Source organism: Chenopodium album, chromosome 1, assembly GCF_948465745.1.
Source record: "Chenopodium album chromosome 1, dcCheAlbu1.1, whole genome shotgun sequence".
NCBI lineage: Eukaryota > Viridiplantae > Streptophyta > Magnoliopsida > Caryophyllales > Amaranthaceae > Chenopodium > Chenopodium album.
This window is the reverse complement of record NC_137834.1, coordinates 4,470,884-4,488,098: the sequence shown is the minus strand read 5'-3', so window position 1 is coordinate 4,488,098 and position 17,215 is coordinate 4,470,884. Positions and strand designations below refer to the sequence as shown.

The window sequence follows — 17,215 nt, the reverse complement described above, 5'->3', positions numbered from 1 at the left end:
TCGAGAGGTTACTAATCGCATTTGACAAAGCTATTTGATGATTTTAGGGGTGAAAGGAGGACCAAAAACTTGTTGTATCGATAAAGCACAACTTACTTTATTTAATCCAGGGTAACTTTCATTTTATATAAATAACTTTTATTTATTTTGATTTATATTTTATTTTTCAGATGTACATAATTTATCATGTACACTCTTTATGTAAAGGTTTGTGTTTCGCATTGATTAATTAACTAGTTATTGGTCTAGGGCAATACCCCCCGTTCATCATGAATTTATAATTTTTTTTCCAATTTATAACAAATGAGGTTCCCGTCGAGTAAAATTATCACATAAAATTCATTCATGCATTCAAATTCAAGCATTAAGGCCCTGTTATCTTACGTTGAAATTCAGTTCAGTTCTGTTCAGTTCAGTTCAGCTCAACTCCTAATTTCGTTCTCTTATAAAATATTCATTTCAGTTCAGTTCAGTTCAGCTGAGTTCAGTCAATGAGAACATGCCCTTAATTGACAAATTCAATAATAAAAATCCAAAAATGACTTATGACTTATGAGAAGAGAGAATAACGTTCAATATGCAATTTGACCTTCAACAAATCTAATAGTACATAAGTAGGCAGAAATTATTAGCACCAATTAAAAAATACTCGGCACATAAATTAAAATAAACGAAATTTTAAGCTACACACCAAAAATAATTTACCTACAATGGTTTCGATGACAGATTTACTACAATAGTCTAGCAATATAGGAAGGGCCGGGTTAATGGCCAAATTTATTTCACTATGACCAAATAATGGGTTCTATTTAATTTTGAGCAAAAATAAGATACATCAAGTACAAAAATTAAACACATATGAGCAATATTATTTAGTTCTATTATTCAATCCACAAAACTAGCTAAAAATTAATGGGTTCTTCCTTGCTCACTGACTCACTGGAATTAATAACCAAACGTTACAGTAAAATAAATGACGTGAACAATAATGGTTTTAATTTCCATTTGAAGTTTTGATAAAAAAATACAAAACATAAAATACAAAGACCAAACTCAAATGAGCATAGACATTTAGTTCAATAATCATTCAATAAAACCACCAAATTAGCCAAAAACTGGAATAAACCCATCAGGTACCAAATTAATTAGGCACTATCCCTTGTTCTAATTGAAGATTAGATAGATAATTGTTATGAAGAGTAAATCAAGCATAACCACTAAATGGAAATAAATTTAAACAATAAAGCTATTAAATTAGGCGAAAATTGGAATAAGTCTATCAGTTACCAAATTAAATTAGGCACTAATATTTGCTCCATACATCCTATTGAAGATTGATGATTATTATCAAGAGTAAATCAAGCAAAACAATTCGCAATAAATGGATATAAGGCAGTGGAATCATTTCATATCAAGAAAAAGATAGAACACATGGAATGACACGTAATACACATGTGGCGCCTAATCATTTTGAGGAAAAGATGACACATGACGATTCCATGTTGTCCCTTTAAGTTTTAATTACAGGTAATTAATTAATTATAGATTGTTAAAGTACTTTGCATGGGCTGCCACATTTTCTTGATTCTGTTTATATACTACACGTCTAGACCAAAGAAAGCACATATCTATTCAACTTAATACCTATACTCCTAGTCCAAAAAAAAAAAAAAAAAAAAAAAAACCTTGCTTATATATACTCCCCGCACACAAACCATAAACCATGGCATATTGGTCTGATCTCCCTTCGGAGCTCCTCGATCTCATTGCCACCGGCTTTGACACCCCATTCAACACTTGTCGTTTTCGTTCCGTCTGTTCCACATGGCGGTCTGCCATCCCTCAAACACTACCCATATTTTTTCCACCTATAAAATTCCTTAACTGTGACCTCCGACTCACCAAACACACATTTTGCCATCTTTCTGCCTCCTTTGACAACGACGATGGCCCCGGGTGGCTCATCAAGACCGAGGAGCACAACCCGGGGGCGGTCCATTTGTTCAACCCTTTCTCTAGGACCCTCATCAAACAGTTAGCTTCATATCTTCCTAGGAAGTTGGATCTAACCAACATTAAAATCAAGGATTTGGGTTGTGAGTATGTCTTACGTAACGTTAGTAATCCTAGTACAAAAAATATGGATTACTACAACATGGAGCAACAAAAGGTAGCTTTTACCTTCCTTAATAATTCTAATAATGTTAATGATGATTATGTTATTTTGTGTACACATAACACGGGTAAGCTACTCATGTACCAGTCCAAAATCAAATCATGGACGTTTTTGGATGATTACACTTTAGGTTATGATGATCGAAGCATATTTGTTAATGATTGGTCGTTAAATTACGTTGATGTAGTAGAGTTTGATGGTACATTTTATGCTATTACCAACTCGGGTAGGACTGTAGCCATTAAAGTTGTTGATTATTCCGTTACAGTAACATTGGTAAATATAGCTATTATTGGTGGCGATAAAAAATGTCTAGTAAAAGTATCTAATGATCTATTATTGATAGACCTGTATACCGATATTACTCCTAAAATGATAAAGGTACACGGGATTGAGATTTTCAAGCTCGATAAGGATAAACAAAAGTGGAATTTGGTTAAGAATTTAGAAGGGCATGCAATTTTTATGAGCAACCATTCTTCATTTCCCGCTATTGGTTTAAAAGGGTGCAAAGGTAATTGCATATACTTTCATTTTAAGAACTTAGACAATAAGGATTCATGTTATTCGGAGATTAAAGTGGGAGATTTGGATAAAATGGATGATTTTGAGTGGAAAAGTGATGAAGTTGGTGTTTTTGATTTTGAAAAAGGAATTTTTGGATTGTTGGAAGAATATTTGGATGATACTCAGCTACTTTCTTGGCCTCCACCAAGCTGGGTTACTTTGGCTCGTGTGACATGAAGTCATTAATTTACGTTATTTAGAGTTTTATACATGGACTTCGATGCAGAGCTAAGGTAGATGTATTCACTAATAATTTTTTTCCTCATTTTATAATTTTAAGTTGAGGATAAAAAGGGTATTTACAATTTAAAAAGGATAAAAAAGGGTATTTACAATTTAAAAAGGGTTTTTCTTTATTGTTACTGTACTTTTTTAGGTTTCAATAAATCTACACGAGTAGTGTAGATAGTCGTCATCTTCCTATGGTGGAATGTCTCCCTATGGCGGAGTCGTTAGTTCTTATTAGTTCGTTGGTAAACATTTGTTCAGTATTGCAACGGTTGTCGAATTCTCAAATGCGTTCAAGCGAATCATATAATAATCATCCTTACGACTATAATAAATCGTTAAACCGTCTCTTCAAAAAGGCTGCGTTTTTCAGCGATGTGTGCGAGGGATGTACCACAATGCAAGATCTTTTCAATGATCATAGCTTTGATAAAGGAACCCTTTATTTGATTCAATTTTATGTATTTGTTAACTTAGATTTCATTTGTAGATGTCGTATGACTTTTTAATTTTTTATTAATGAATTGATTTTGTTTAAAAAAAAAGATGAGGAAAAAAAAAAAATCAAATAGTATCTTAACTACAAGGGTGCATCTAAAAATATTTTACTTCCTTAGCTTAAAATTTTGATAAAGAACGTAGACTTTAATTAATCTAGATTTTTCATTTTTTCCCCCACTATTTTTTTTATAAATATTGTCAACAATAATACGACATCTGACAGGTCTTCTAAAAATTATACAATCTTTTGATTACTCTCCAATAAAATGAATATTGCCCACATGAATGATTCATTGTATAGATGTTGAGCTTGTTGACACATTAATTAAAAATAGTTTGAATTGTATGTTTGCCATTGTTGGCCTATAAGTCCAAGCAAACGATTAGTTAGGGGGTGTTTGGTTCGCTGAATATAGGTATGAGGTATGGGTTAGAATGACTAAAACCCATACATTATGTTTGGTGTCAAAAGCATGAATTTTAAACCCATACCTCAAACCCATGAGATATGGGGTTTAAAAACCTCAGGGGGGAGGTGGGTTTGGCTCATTTCATTCCCTTATGTATCAAATACATAGTATTAAGGGGATGAGATTACATTTCATAATTGAACCAAACACATGGTATTAAGTATCAAGTTCCAACCCGAAACCAACTGAACCCCATTCTTGATTCTAAACTCATACCACTTTGCGAATCAAACGTCCCCTTAATCAGTTTTCCATCTAATAATGTTAGGGAAAAAAAATTTATATATGAGTTAGGACTAATTTTCCTACATTGAAAAAAAAAGATATTTAATTACAAAGTTACGAAGTGTAAGGTTGGTGAACCACTCCACCTATCTCCAATTGATTTGAAATGGTTAATACGTACAATAATGACAAATATCGGATGTATACCCTGTAATGAATGAAAGTTACCCATTATATATAAGTTACCCTGATATAAATAAAAGACATTTATACTTTATTGATAAAAAGTACCCAAAAAAGTCTAAAAATGACCTTAAATTCAATAAAAGTTACCTCGATGTACATGGGATGTATATAAAAATTTTTTATGTTTAATTCTTGTGTTGCCAGATTCGGGTACTGGTAGTCCAAGCCTACTGGCTACTACCAACTAGGTAATTATAGATGATAAAACCAATATGTTTGTTTTTTTTTTAAAAAAAAAATTTCAATCATTAATAAGCAATACAATTAAATAGCCAACTGCAACGGAAGAACCATAATGAAGAACAAAAATTGTAGTTCCAAATAATGATGAAGCTGCTAGTTGGTTTGCTGTATTCATCATATTCATTTCTACTGTAGTTTAGGAAGAGGAAGAAGATGGGACGGTAGGGGTAGGAGCGTAGATTATTGTAAGGGTAGTTTGGTCTTTTGTGTTTATACATGTCATTTATCAATCATGCATTTAAAGAAAAAAAAAAAAAAAAAAGCCATTTTGAAGCAATTTTTCAACATGTTGTGGCTGGCCCATACAACAAAATTCTGTTAAACCAACAGGGTCTGAGACTCTGAGGACCTTATTATGCATATTGGTTTATGCTCGAAATTCCAGATGGCCCAAAGTTGGAGTAAGCAATAAAAGACGCTAATCCTTCGCAGCCCATTTTTATTATTTTAGTTACAAAGGGAGTATGTTAAAACTTAAAAGGCTTTTGATGACATAATGCCTTGCGTTAGCATCTCCCATTTCTCAAATCTGTTTTCATATAAAAGGAATTACATCACGTAATCACGTTGCATATTCCTATACTTTATAAATCATATTTCCACTTTCCCAATAATCCCAGCCACCCCAAGTAATTGGAAGGACTTAAATTAGAGTGTACTATAAATCTATAATACTCTTTTTTATAAGTGTTCCTGTAAAAAAAGGAATTTTATGTTTAGATGAAATACAAAACTCCATTAGATATTAATACAAATTGATCCCAAAATTAGAATACCATTCTCGAGTTCCCAAAAATACATCTTTTTTCGAATCTATTCCCTCCGTCCCAAGATATTTTCTCTATTAAAGCTTCACTACTAAACTTAGTTTCATTTTGCAAAATTAAAAATAAGACAAGAAAAGGAAAAGAATTTTAGGCCATTCTTTTGGCGCCTTAATTATATTAATTGTAAACATATAAGAACTACAAAATCCAACATTTTTAGTCATCCTCTTCCCAAACTTCATCATCTCTCTTGCAAATATATAGAACAATCGAACCAATTCTTCATTTTTGAACTCTTTCTCTCTCCTGAATCTTCTCCACCATCTTAGCAATGTCCCTCACCACCAAATTTCCAACTTTACCCTCATTCAATTGCTCTTGTTCTAACACAATCTCCAACAAATTCAACAACCCACCCCAAAAATCATCTCTTTCCACTCTAAAACCCCTAAATTTCTCCAATTTCTCTGTAAAAATTTCAAATCTAGGTCAAAAACCCATCTCAAAATTCACCTCATTTTGCAATTTAAATCCATACCCAGATGAAATTCATGGAATTTCCCCCATTTCATCATCTGGGGTTGTTTCTTCGAGGTTATCGAGGTTGGTTACCGAGTTCCGGTCTCTTCTGGAACCGATTGATAGGGTTAAGAGGCTTCTAGATTATGCTGCGGTTTTGCCTCGACTCGGTGAGTCGACTCGGTCGCCGGAGAACCGAGTTCCTGGTTGCGCCGCCCAAGTTTGGCTAGAAGTGGTGGTTGATGAGGTGGGGAGGATGAGATTTGGGGCTGATAGTGATTCGGAAATTACTAAAGGGTTTTGTTCTTGTCTCATTTTTCTGCTTGATGGTGCTTTTCCTGAGGATGTTTTAAAGGTATGATATAATATATCCTTGATTTTTCATTTATATTGTATTCTTTTGGTTTATCTATTGTTGAAATATTGTTATAACCAACGAAATGTTGTAAAACACTCCATTTTAATTTCATTTATGTTGAATTAACTATTTTTAGCTAGATTTTGGTAAATCAAATTAAGGGTTGATTTGAGGATATGGACGATTAGATAATTAATATCGATTTTATTAGAGATTAAACTATGGATAAAAGCACCGGAATTTTGCTATAATTAGTATTATTTAAGTAAATGGTTTCAAAAGGTATAATATCAAAAAGATAAATTAGTGGTGAAAGTGTGTCATAATTGACATATTTTCCTGTTTGTAGAGGAAAATGATATGTTGCCTGAAAATGATATGTTGCCTGATTGACGCATGATTTTGTCATGAGCTATAAATTTTGTTTTAGTGCATGATTGTTTGGTGGGGTTTAAAATTACTCATAAATCATAATTATGATTGACTAGCTTTTGCTTAGTAAATGTTTTAAGGTTTGCACCTTAATTATGGCCCTTGATTCAGGAATCACAGCACCAGAAAAGAAATAGTTTTTTATGGGGTTGGGCTGATTACTGAATAATTTATGCTTGTTGGTTCTTGATTAAAGAAATAAGCTAAACGGTTTGGTGCATGTTGTGCGAACATATGCTTAGATTCTTTTAAGGATATCCTAACTGTCCTTTTACCTTTGTAAAAATGTTTTTCTTTTGACAATTGATACCCAACCTTGGGGTGGTGCGTAAGATTTGAGATCGAATTATGTTTGTTATTTAAAAAAACCTCTGTCAATTATGTATCAAATCCTGTGGCAAATTTCACATTTGCACAAGTTAAGACATCTTATTAACATGTCTAATCACAAAAAATAGGGGGAAAAGGCCTACTAAATATTTATGGTGATGTTTGTTTGTTGTTTGAAGGTGAAAGCAGAGGATTTGGCAGACATGAACGTTGGCCTCCCGGTTCGTTCGAGAGTAAATAGTTGGAATAATGTGTTGATCAGTATTCAGGAGAGAACTAAGAGTTTCCTTGTGGAGAAAGATCAGGAAGCATGCCAATTAGATTCATTGAATACTTTTCTTCCTATGGTTGTCCCTGCTGATAGTGTGGTTGCTAAAGGTAATCATTTCTGCAACTCATGTCTGTGAAAATATGGCATCTTGATATTTACGTTCCTGCCCTTTATCTTTCTTTGCGCTGCATCAATACACATACTGACATACCAAATGATCCAAAACTTTAAAGTTAAGTTTTAGAAGCCGCCTTTGTTTTGTTTGTTTCTGTTTAACTTGCTAATGTATGAATTTAAAGTAGCAACAATTATGATCCACTCCCTTTGTTGGAATTAATAATCACGTTATTTTGCAATGTCTGAAAACACACCTAAATGTAGTGGTGGAGGCGGCAGAGAGTAAATTGGTGTTTTTTTTTCTTGTTTCCAGACCGAGGGAGTAGTTGGTAATTTGGTATTGAATAGTTGACATGGATGTATTGGCTTGTACTATATAGTATATACTTAATCCCATACAAATTTGTTATCTGTGATTTAGTGTGCTGAAAATTGATATTCAAACTTTCGCAGTAAGCTGGTGAGAAATCACTATTGCTACTATTGTTTATTCATGGATGGTAATGGTTTAGTGTGATCACTTCAAAATTCCCACCAATGTTAATAGGAAATATAATTCTACATTAGTTTGAATCCTCAAAGTTAGGAAAGCTCAAGATAATGAATTAAAATGTTTTAAAAGAATACTAAATCCATGTCTTTCGGGAAAAACAAATGAATATGGGCGAAGCATACTGTAAGATAGGATTCTGCCTTGAAAAGAAGCTTTAGCCTTTAGGATGATACCACCGTACAGTGATTTAGGTTTGTATAGGATTAATTAATTAGTTATATCCGAGTCAGTGAAAGATTGGTTATTCAGCTTTCTTCTAGGCGTTGCTTGAGGAGCATTATTTAAACAAAGGCTTTCCAATTGTCAATTTTGCTTAGCTTTTTGACAAGCTTGTTATCCATGATTGTTTGACACTTTTTCATTGCTTAGTTGCTTATACTTCGTACTTGGCTGTTTAACTATTCGGAAGTTACTTCTTTTAAGGGCTAACATTAGATGATTAGTCCTAATAACCATAGACCATAGTAGATGTCAGCGGTCAGCCTAATGTTCTTTGGAAGATTTGGTTTCACAAAATGCGCTGTTAATCTTGAGTGGTTGGACTGATTCGATATTGGATGTTTATCTGCTTGACTAACAATGTTAATCCTTCGATGCTACATTTGTAAATAAGACAAATTAAATGCTTGAAACTGAATGTACCTGGTAACTTCAAGCCCTTGAAAGTCTATTTGCTGCGTTTTCACAAGTCTCTTGAATCTTGACTGCAATTTGTTGCCTTTTCTTGATTGCAGATGAAGTTTGTGTTAATTGTTGATACTTGATAGTCTTAAAGATATCTGAAAGGGAGATTATGGTTCATTGCTGAGCTTTGTACAGATTGAGGCCTTAGAATTGGTCTCATGGAAGCTTCAGCTGATTTAAGTTGATTGTCTAGTTCCATGTAATTAGCCGTGATTAGCGTGATCTAATCAGTTTTGTATTAGCCTTGTTTTGGTCCTGTATTCTAGGTTTAGAAAAGATAACTACCTACTTTGCACCATTGGCATTTACTATGCTTCGAATCATTCACATAAACAAAAATGACAGGATGTTTGCACATAATTACATCTCTACATACACAGAATATGTTTGTATACTGCAGATGTTAAGGTTTAGATTCACAACACAAGTACTGTTATGAATGTAAATCATATACTTTGTATGAAGAATTTCAATGCAAATTAAGTTACTGAATATTATTGTGATGAAACTGGTATCTGAGTTCATTTGCTCAGGCTGCTCTGTATGAATTTATGCAGTGGATTGTAATTATTGCTCTGGAGTAGTTTCATATCGCATGTTATATTGGATGCATTTGTCATTCCTTCACCCCCTTCCGGGCTCTCCCCAACCCTAGCCTCCTAATCTGAGGCTACAAGAATACAAAGAATGATGTCAGATGGGCATGGACTCAAGTTTATGCAGCTAGACATAATACTCCCCGAAAAATAACCCTATACTCATTCTGAACTTCCCGCTTCAGAAACAGATCTTACTAACTGCTTGAATTATGTTCAAGTTTGCAGCTCTTCTTGCAATTGACTCCTTAGAGGGTACTTTTTTACCATAGAAATGTCCTCAATTCAAGTTTCAATGACGATTCCTTAGACTTCCACAATTCTCCCCAGCACTTTTGCTTTCTGGTGCAGCATCATAGCTCATATCCTAACAATTGGTGTTACATGTGCCATAGTTGATCTGTTTGGCTGACAGGTGCATAACAAAACTTCATCCGTATGTCTCTCTCCGTCTTCCTCCAGCTATAATATACCAACGGTCCATTTTTGCTCCTAATGACAGTAACAGCTGCAAAGTAAATTAGTTGAGAAGTTTAATTTACTACACACTGTTATTCATCTATACAATGAGATCATGAGTCATGACAGCACCAACTATTGTTTCGTGACAACCCCTACCCAAACAAGATCACATAACTCAAATGTAGCTAAATGAACTAGTACTAGAGTGGGAACACGAACACTACTATCCCAACATGACTCCAAATCTCTGGTAGACTTGGGTAGTAGACAAAAGGGGCAATTTCCTCATATTCTTACTCGCCTAGTCGCCTAACACATTTCTATATTACGGTATTACCCTACCCTCACATGGTTCTAAACCCAATAGATAATAATTCAAATTAATTCGTCTCATCATTTACTGGGCACTTCATCATTAAACTATTTGATACTCATTATTGAACAAATAAATGAAGTACAAAATAAAATCATTACCATTAGTCCATTACCGTAACTTCTGTAACGTTATATCAAAGCGGACACTCGATACACCAGGACTCAACAAATAAAAGAAAAGTCCATTTTAGGTAATGAAGTGGACAAGTGGTCTAGCGTTACACACAAGTACACAACACACGCCTCCAAGTATTGAAGCAAAGATATGTCGTTGACTTTATGGCAGTTGTGACCAACTGTCATCTTCTGTTTTGCGCGGTCCATATAAAAAGTACGGACTACTAGTAAAGTACTCCCTCCATCTCTAAATTACATTCCTCTTTGGAAATTTAGAATTAAGGAGGGAAAAATTAGACAAATAACAATAATTAGATAGTGCAATGGAAAGTACAAAGATAGATTAGTTATTATTCATGACATGTCATCAATCCTTTGCAAAAAAAAGGACCAATCACATGCTCCTAATTGAAATTTTTTAACCAATCATATTCATTGTAATTTGGCACAAGGAGGAATGTAATTTTGGAATACCAAAAATAGAAAGGAAGAATGTAATTTAGGGACGGAGGGAGTAGTAATTAAAGATGGGCATGTGCCGTGCCGGCACGGGCCCGGCACGGCACGGCACCGCGGCCCACCTATAGGCCGTGCCGCGAAAAAATATGGGAAACGGCACGGGCACGCTGGCACGACACGTGGCACGGCCTGCACGACACTGGTAATTTAATTTTTATTATATGTATTGTTGTTTTTTGCTAAATTAATAAAATTATTTATATAAACTTAAACATAATTAGATAAATAATTTATATAACCTTAATTAAAATAAAGTTGTTCAAAACAAAATATATTAACATTAACGTAAACATAAATTAATAACATTATTTATATAAAATTAAGATGTACTAAAAAATATTTATATATCGTTTTTTTTATTTACGTTCATTTTTTTAAAAATTAAAAATCTAAAAAAAAAAAAGTGGCACGGTTTGGCCCGCGGCCCGTCACGGCACGGTCCGCCAGGCACGTGGGCCGTGCCGTGCCGTGGGCTGAGGTGTGCCAAATTTAGGCACGACACGACACGCCCACCACCGCGGCACGACACGACCCGTTGCCAATCTTTAGTAGTAATGGAGGAATCTTATTAATGCATGCATGCGTAACTAACAAGAATAATGCAAAATATACTCTTACTTCCATTTTTCTTCATCTTAAAAACTTCAACTTTTTTTGTGAAAAATTGGTAGGCAGAACTACGTATTTGTTGATCTTTGTTGTGCAATAATAAATTAGTCTTTTGCCTAAGATTAGTTTGGTGAAATGAAATACTTTTTTAATAATTTTATTTATACATTTGATTGCACATGTTGGAAAGAGGCATAATTGCACAGATATAGGCGTTGTTTGGTAAAGAGATTTTTAGAAAGCTTTTAGGTTATTGATTACTATTAGATGTTTGACCATTTTAAAAAGCTAATTTGGGTGTTTGGTAAATAACTTATTAAAAGAGCTTTTTGATTATAAAAATCTCTTTTTGAAAAAGCTCATTTTTAGAGCTTTTTGCAAATACCTAATTGGAAAATTAGTTTTTTGGGTATTTAATACATTGAAACAGCTAGTAATAAATAGCTATTTACCAAACACTTTTACATAATCAGCTATTTACAACTAGCTAGTCAAATAAGCTAATATAACCAGCTAGTCAAACCAGTTAATACAATCAGTTATATCAATCAGCTAGAAGCTAATCACCAAACAAGGCCAGTACTAATTGATGAATATAAGCTTCTAACTTTCTCAGATAGATGAGACATAATTATTAATTAATAAAAGCAACAAACATAATACGTTCTTATTAGAGTTCTCTCTCCAAACAGTTTTTGTATGTCATTGTATACTCAACATACATGACCGAGTTCTTACTTTCACAACCTACTAAATTAAATATTAAATTATTTTATAAGAACAAACATTATTGAAAGAGTTTTTCTTATAAAATAATTAACTGAAACATGGTGTCCAACCTAAAAGTTGCTCAAATGACGAAAGACTCAAAAGCCCATGAAAAAGCGAGACATGCTCATGGCACAACCCTTAATATGTGTCATGCATTCACATATTATGTAGTCAAAGTGTTCGTGCCTTTTTAGGTTAAAAAACTTGGGAGCACGCTATGCTAGAGGGATATAAATACTCTCAATCATATATTGATGGGACATGTTTCAATTCATTTAATTTATTGCATAATTTAAGGCATAGTTTCAAATGCTCTAACTTCTCTCTAGTTTTCTCTTACTCTCTTAGCTCTACATTTGCCTTCTTAGTGACTAATTTGATCGTCGGAGATGAATATTTTGGTGATTGGAATATTCATTATTTTTGCAGGTGACCATTGGCATGAGTTACAACACAATGTTGTTGATTCTCGAGGGATACAAAAAACTTTAAAACGAACACCTTTCCCAATGCATCCTTTATAACAATGCCAAACCCAACATAGCCCCCAAACATATTGTGGGCGTCTGCAGGAATTTATACCCTAGTTAATTTAATACAATTTTGGTTGAGAAAGTTAGAAAATTTATTATGAAAATTGTTTAAAATAAGTAATTCTTACGTCCCCAAAATATTAGCTCATTATATACCTTTTTCCTCGGTTTATTAAAAGTTGTATTGAGTGAGTAAATTACATTTGAAATTTTTTGCATTTGGATTGATGAATGAATTAGTAAGAGAAGAAGAGGGCCATAGTAAAACAAATGAAAAATGAGATAGTAATTATTTAAGAAAAGAACAACCTAAAAGTACGTAAATGGTGTAATCTTAAAAACAATGGGAGTAACCAACACTTCAGATTTGTTTTTAAATGAATGACACCAGATATATGAAGTCAATGTCACATGTTGAGCACAATTGGACACCCTATATATGTTTTCGAATCGAGTTAATATCAAATCGAGTCAATTTTGAGAACAATTTGGATATAAGTTGAATCATAATTTTAGGTTGTTTTGCGGGCATTAATTAGAGATTCGAAAACAATGTTTAGCTTTCCACTTTAAAAATCTTCCAACATTGTTAGGTAAAACATACTATATCAAAAATCTATTTTTATTTGAAATATAATTCTTTTTTATAATATTCTTTAATACCTTTCTTAAAATATATATCCCGTGCAATTTGTACGGGTACACTCTAGTAGTAGAAATAATGGAGGATTGCTGCCACTTAGATACACAATATATGGGCATAAGGTGTGACAATTGACACCTACAGTGCTAAGTGTTATAATCTATACGAGTGTTACCGACTTACCGAGAATGATCCGATAAATTTTAGAAATGCAAGTTCATAGATGGCTTGATTACCATAATTAAACCCTTATTAAACAAACGATTTATCACATATTTGTAATGAGATAAAAACACCCAATGTCGATCCTACAAGTAGTTATAACACTTGTATCTTAGAAGCCCCTGAGGCACAATGAAGTTTTGATCAAAATCTAAAGGCATCTCCTTAGATGGTTCCAAGCTGCTCTAGTCCATCAGAATGCTTACTCTTGAATATATTGCAATAAGGTTTCATCTATGAAGGGGAAGGCCTCTCCTAGCCATCTCATTGAAGAAAGAGTAAGGAAGGTCATGAGGTCTAAAACAACAAAAGGATACAAGTTAGATGTATAAAAACGAAAAAAAGAAATAGTTATGAAAAACTTTCACCAAAAATATAAATAAATTACCCAGTGGTCAGCATCCTGGCAATATAAGTGAAAGGCACCCAAAGACCTTTCAAGGTCTTAACTGAACAAGGAGTCCACACCACCTTGTTACTCTTAGAATTGTAGCCGATTGGCTTTACTACCCCAATTGGTATCAAATCAGCTTTATTTCCACAAACAATAGTTGGGATTTCTTTCCCATATCTGCATTCAAATTTTAACACAAATAATCAAAAATTACCAGGAAAATAATAAAACTTAAAAATCAACAATAGGGAATGTGTTGATTTCATAACATATGAGTATACACACCTTTTAAATAATTCAATCCAGTCATCAACAGGCTTCATACTCGATTCGTCAGTAATATCACACATGATGATAGCACAATCCATATTAATACAGTCCCTCTCTTTGCTGCATCAACCAAATTTGAGGTTTATTAGAAAACAATAAACATTGAAAGGACAAGGAAAGCTAATCGGTCCAAATAATTAAAACTTACAAAAATTTGTCATTGAATCCCTCCGTCATCGGATACTCGTAGCACTGAAGCCTAATTCTTTTGCGTTCTGGAAGACGAGATGTTCTGAACTTGAATGTTTGAACAGCAGGTTTGGTTGTCGCTAAATAGGAAACACAATTCATTAACAAAACCATACATTGTAATGGATTAACTATTTTACTCAATAATATGAAGAGACTGGATGATTGAAAGGTTACAAGGTAGTAGCTTGAGGCTACAAAAACATTCACTCATAGTCAAATCCTTTCCATCCAAACTCACCACTTCATTGTTTGTCCCCCTGTGAGTACCAAAACGACAAACCAAATATTAAGTCTTATTCCGACTTAGCTTAAAGTCTCTAGATTCCAACCTTTGCCTCCATTGGTTGGAATGTAGAGGGTTTAAGCTAAGTCGGAGTAAGACTGAATATTTGGTACTCAGTTGGAGTAAGACTGAATCTACTTACATTCTCATTCTTGATTATTAATTTCTGAGATACCTAATTCATAGCATTGGTGTTGATTCATAAGTAATGACATGACATCTATCAATTCAACAGCTTAATATAACCATCTCCGTTGATTCCTTAAACAGGAACTTGTACTATTAAGTTGTTTTCTAAGACAATTTGAAGTATTAAATGAAAGAAGTATTACAAGAAACATATTTTCTGAAATCAAGAGCTTGGTTGCACAAAAACATAAAATCTGGTTTACGATAATGAATCAAAAGGATTGAAATCAAATGCGTCACAGTTAAGGGGTGATGGAAGTGTGCAACTAGATAGAAAGACACTTAGCATAAGGGATAGTTGGACAACAAAGCAAAGCGAAGAAGAAATTACGATATGATGGAAGAGACTAATTATAAAGTATCCTAACAGGTTTGAGAGAATTGCGTTCCGTCAAATCCAATCAAATGCGTCACAGACAATGGCATTACACAGGAAAGAGAAACGAGTATAATAATTCTTAGTTGAGCAATAACACCATAAACACAGATAGATATCAAAGTAGCTAAAACAGAAAAGCTCCAAGCAGTAAACTTTACATTCTAATCCCATGTTAGATAAATACACTCACGTTCATAATCTTCATTGAAGCCCTGACAAAGAAGCCTCTTCATAAAACTAGTTTTTCCTGCAAAATAAAATAAAAAAATCATCAAAAGACAATTTTAACAAAAATGAAAAGCAAGGAAATTGGGATTTGGGATTCTTACCAGTTCCAGGATTACCAATTATGAGACACTTGAACGTTCTAGTCTTCCAATGAATGATTACTCGATTCTTAGGTATCTTTGCTTGATTCGGTCGACACTTGTTTGCTTGATTAGGTTCACAAGACATGGTTGATTCACAGATTCTGATCAACATAAGAAATTGAAAACAAAAATTTCTTAAACAGGGTTGTGCAATACATTAGCAACCAAATTAGATCGAATTATCAAACAATTTTAGGGATATTTGATTCAATTATCAAATTGCTAGCAATAAAATCACTGGATATCATCTTTCATAATATTACAGTAGTAATTAAAAACAAATATGAGACACTTGAACGTTCGAGTCTTCCATCGATTCATTGCTTGAATTAACAAACACCAGTAAATTTCATAGTTCAATCCTAACATTAAAGGGTTGTGCAATACACTAGCAACCAAATTTGATCCAATTATCTCGAAAAATCACATGATTATGGGGATATTTGGTTCAATAATCAACAATTTTCTTTTCTAGCAACGCAATCGCTCTTTCATAATCTTAGTAATTAAAACCAATAGTTGAGATTTTCGAACCCTAAACTTAGGGCACTGACAATTAAATTGAATTAAATAAAATCCAAGATTGTGAAATTGATATGAGGATTATAAAGAGATACAGCAACTTGCCTCAGAAGCTGTTTCAATGGAGGATACAAGTTTTCTCGATAAAATCGTTGAGTGCGCTTCAATGGAGAACTGACAGGAAGACTGTTTTTTTTAAGGAAAAATTACTTTTAATAAACCAACCTTTACACCATTTTCCCAAAATAAATTAACCTTAAGATTATTCCAGAATAATCCAACCTTTTACCTAGGGATGTCGATGGGGCGGGCCCATTGAGGCGAGGATGGGTCTCGGTTTGGCGGGTGGTGGAGCGGGGATGGGGATAAAAACCATACCCGCCATGGGTGATGGGGCGGGGGTGGATTTTAAGTTGTACCCGCCCCATCCCCGCCCGCCCCACCCGCCCCACTTCGTACCCACCCCATCCCCACCTCATACCCACATCTATATATCTTTTAAAGGAAAATTACATACTTTTATTCTATTTATAAAATAATTGCATAAAATACAATTTTAATTATAATACTTTGTACGACGCTTATATTATAACACAAAAATGTGTATAGAATGTTTTATTTTATAATTCGTATTAATTATGTAAGATTGTGTATTTGAGATACGGATGTTAGGTGGATCTTGGGTGGAGATTAGGCTGGTCTTTGGTGGGGATTAGGTGGGGATGGATATCCAAGTGGGGGGTGGGGCGGGGATGGGGATGAAAATATTAGGTGGGGATGGGGATGGGAAGGCCAACATCCGCCCCGCCCCGCCCCATTGACATCCCTACTTTTACCCCTATCTTCCCATATCACACCCAAACAAAAGGTCAAAAACAACCACCACATACACCTTTGGCCACCATTAATAGCAACTACAACCACCTCAACACACCAATATCACCACTCAAGACACCATCACCACTGAAGACATCACCTGCCGCCACACAAACACCCACCAATCGGTAGCAGTCCCGCAATG

General features: G+C 34.0%; 3 protein-coding genes across 3 annotated transcripts; 2 read left to right on the top strand and 1 right to left on the bottom strand.

Annotated features, from left to right (window-relative positions):
• Nucleotides 1-1,723: 1,723 nt before the first annotated feature.
• LOC145636244 (F-box protein SKIP23-like) lies at nucleotides 1,724-3,359 on the top strand. Its single transcript, XM_081687783.1, has one exon. It carries the CDS (start codon nucleotides 1,724-1,726, stop codon nucleotides 2,918-2,920), a length of 1,197 nt encoding a protein of 398 aa, XP_081543909.1. The 3' UTR covers nucleotides 2,921-3,359.
• A 1,919-nt stretch (nucleotides 3,360-5,278) lies between these two features.
• LOC145636175 (sufE-like protein 2, chloroplastic) lies at nucleotides 5,279-9,246 on the top strand. Its single transcript, XM_081687690.1, has 3 exons — nucleotides 5,279-6,297; nucleotides 7,242-7,440; nucleotides 8,738-9,246. Exons 1-3 carry the CDS (start codon nucleotides 5,755-5,757, stop codon nucleotides 8,758-8,760), a joined length of 765 nt encoding a protein of 254 aa, XP_081543816.1. The 5' UTR covers nucleotides 5,279-5,754; the 3' UTR covers nucleotides 8,761-9,246.
• Nucleotides 9,247-13,500: 4,254 nt separating this feature from the next.
• LOC145636099 (GTP-binding nuclear protein Ran-4-like) lies at nucleotides 13,501-16,383 on the bottom strand. Its single transcript, XM_081687583.1, has 7 exons — nucleotides 16,300-16,383; nucleotides 15,631-15,773; nucleotides 15,492-15,548; nucleotides 14,407-14,527; nucleotides 14,214-14,318; nucleotides 13,923-14,105; nucleotides 13,501-13,831 (listed from the first exon to the last, which is right to left on the bottom strand). The coding sequence occupies exons 2-7, from the start codon at nucleotides 15,755-15,757 to the stop codon at nucleotides 13,765-13,767; spliced, it is 660 nt and encodes a 219-aa protein (XP_081543709.1). The 5' UTR covers nucleotides 15,758-15,773; nucleotides 16,300-16,383; the 3' UTR covers nucleotides 13,501-13,764.
• Nucleotides 16,384-17,215: the final 832 nt, after the last annotated feature.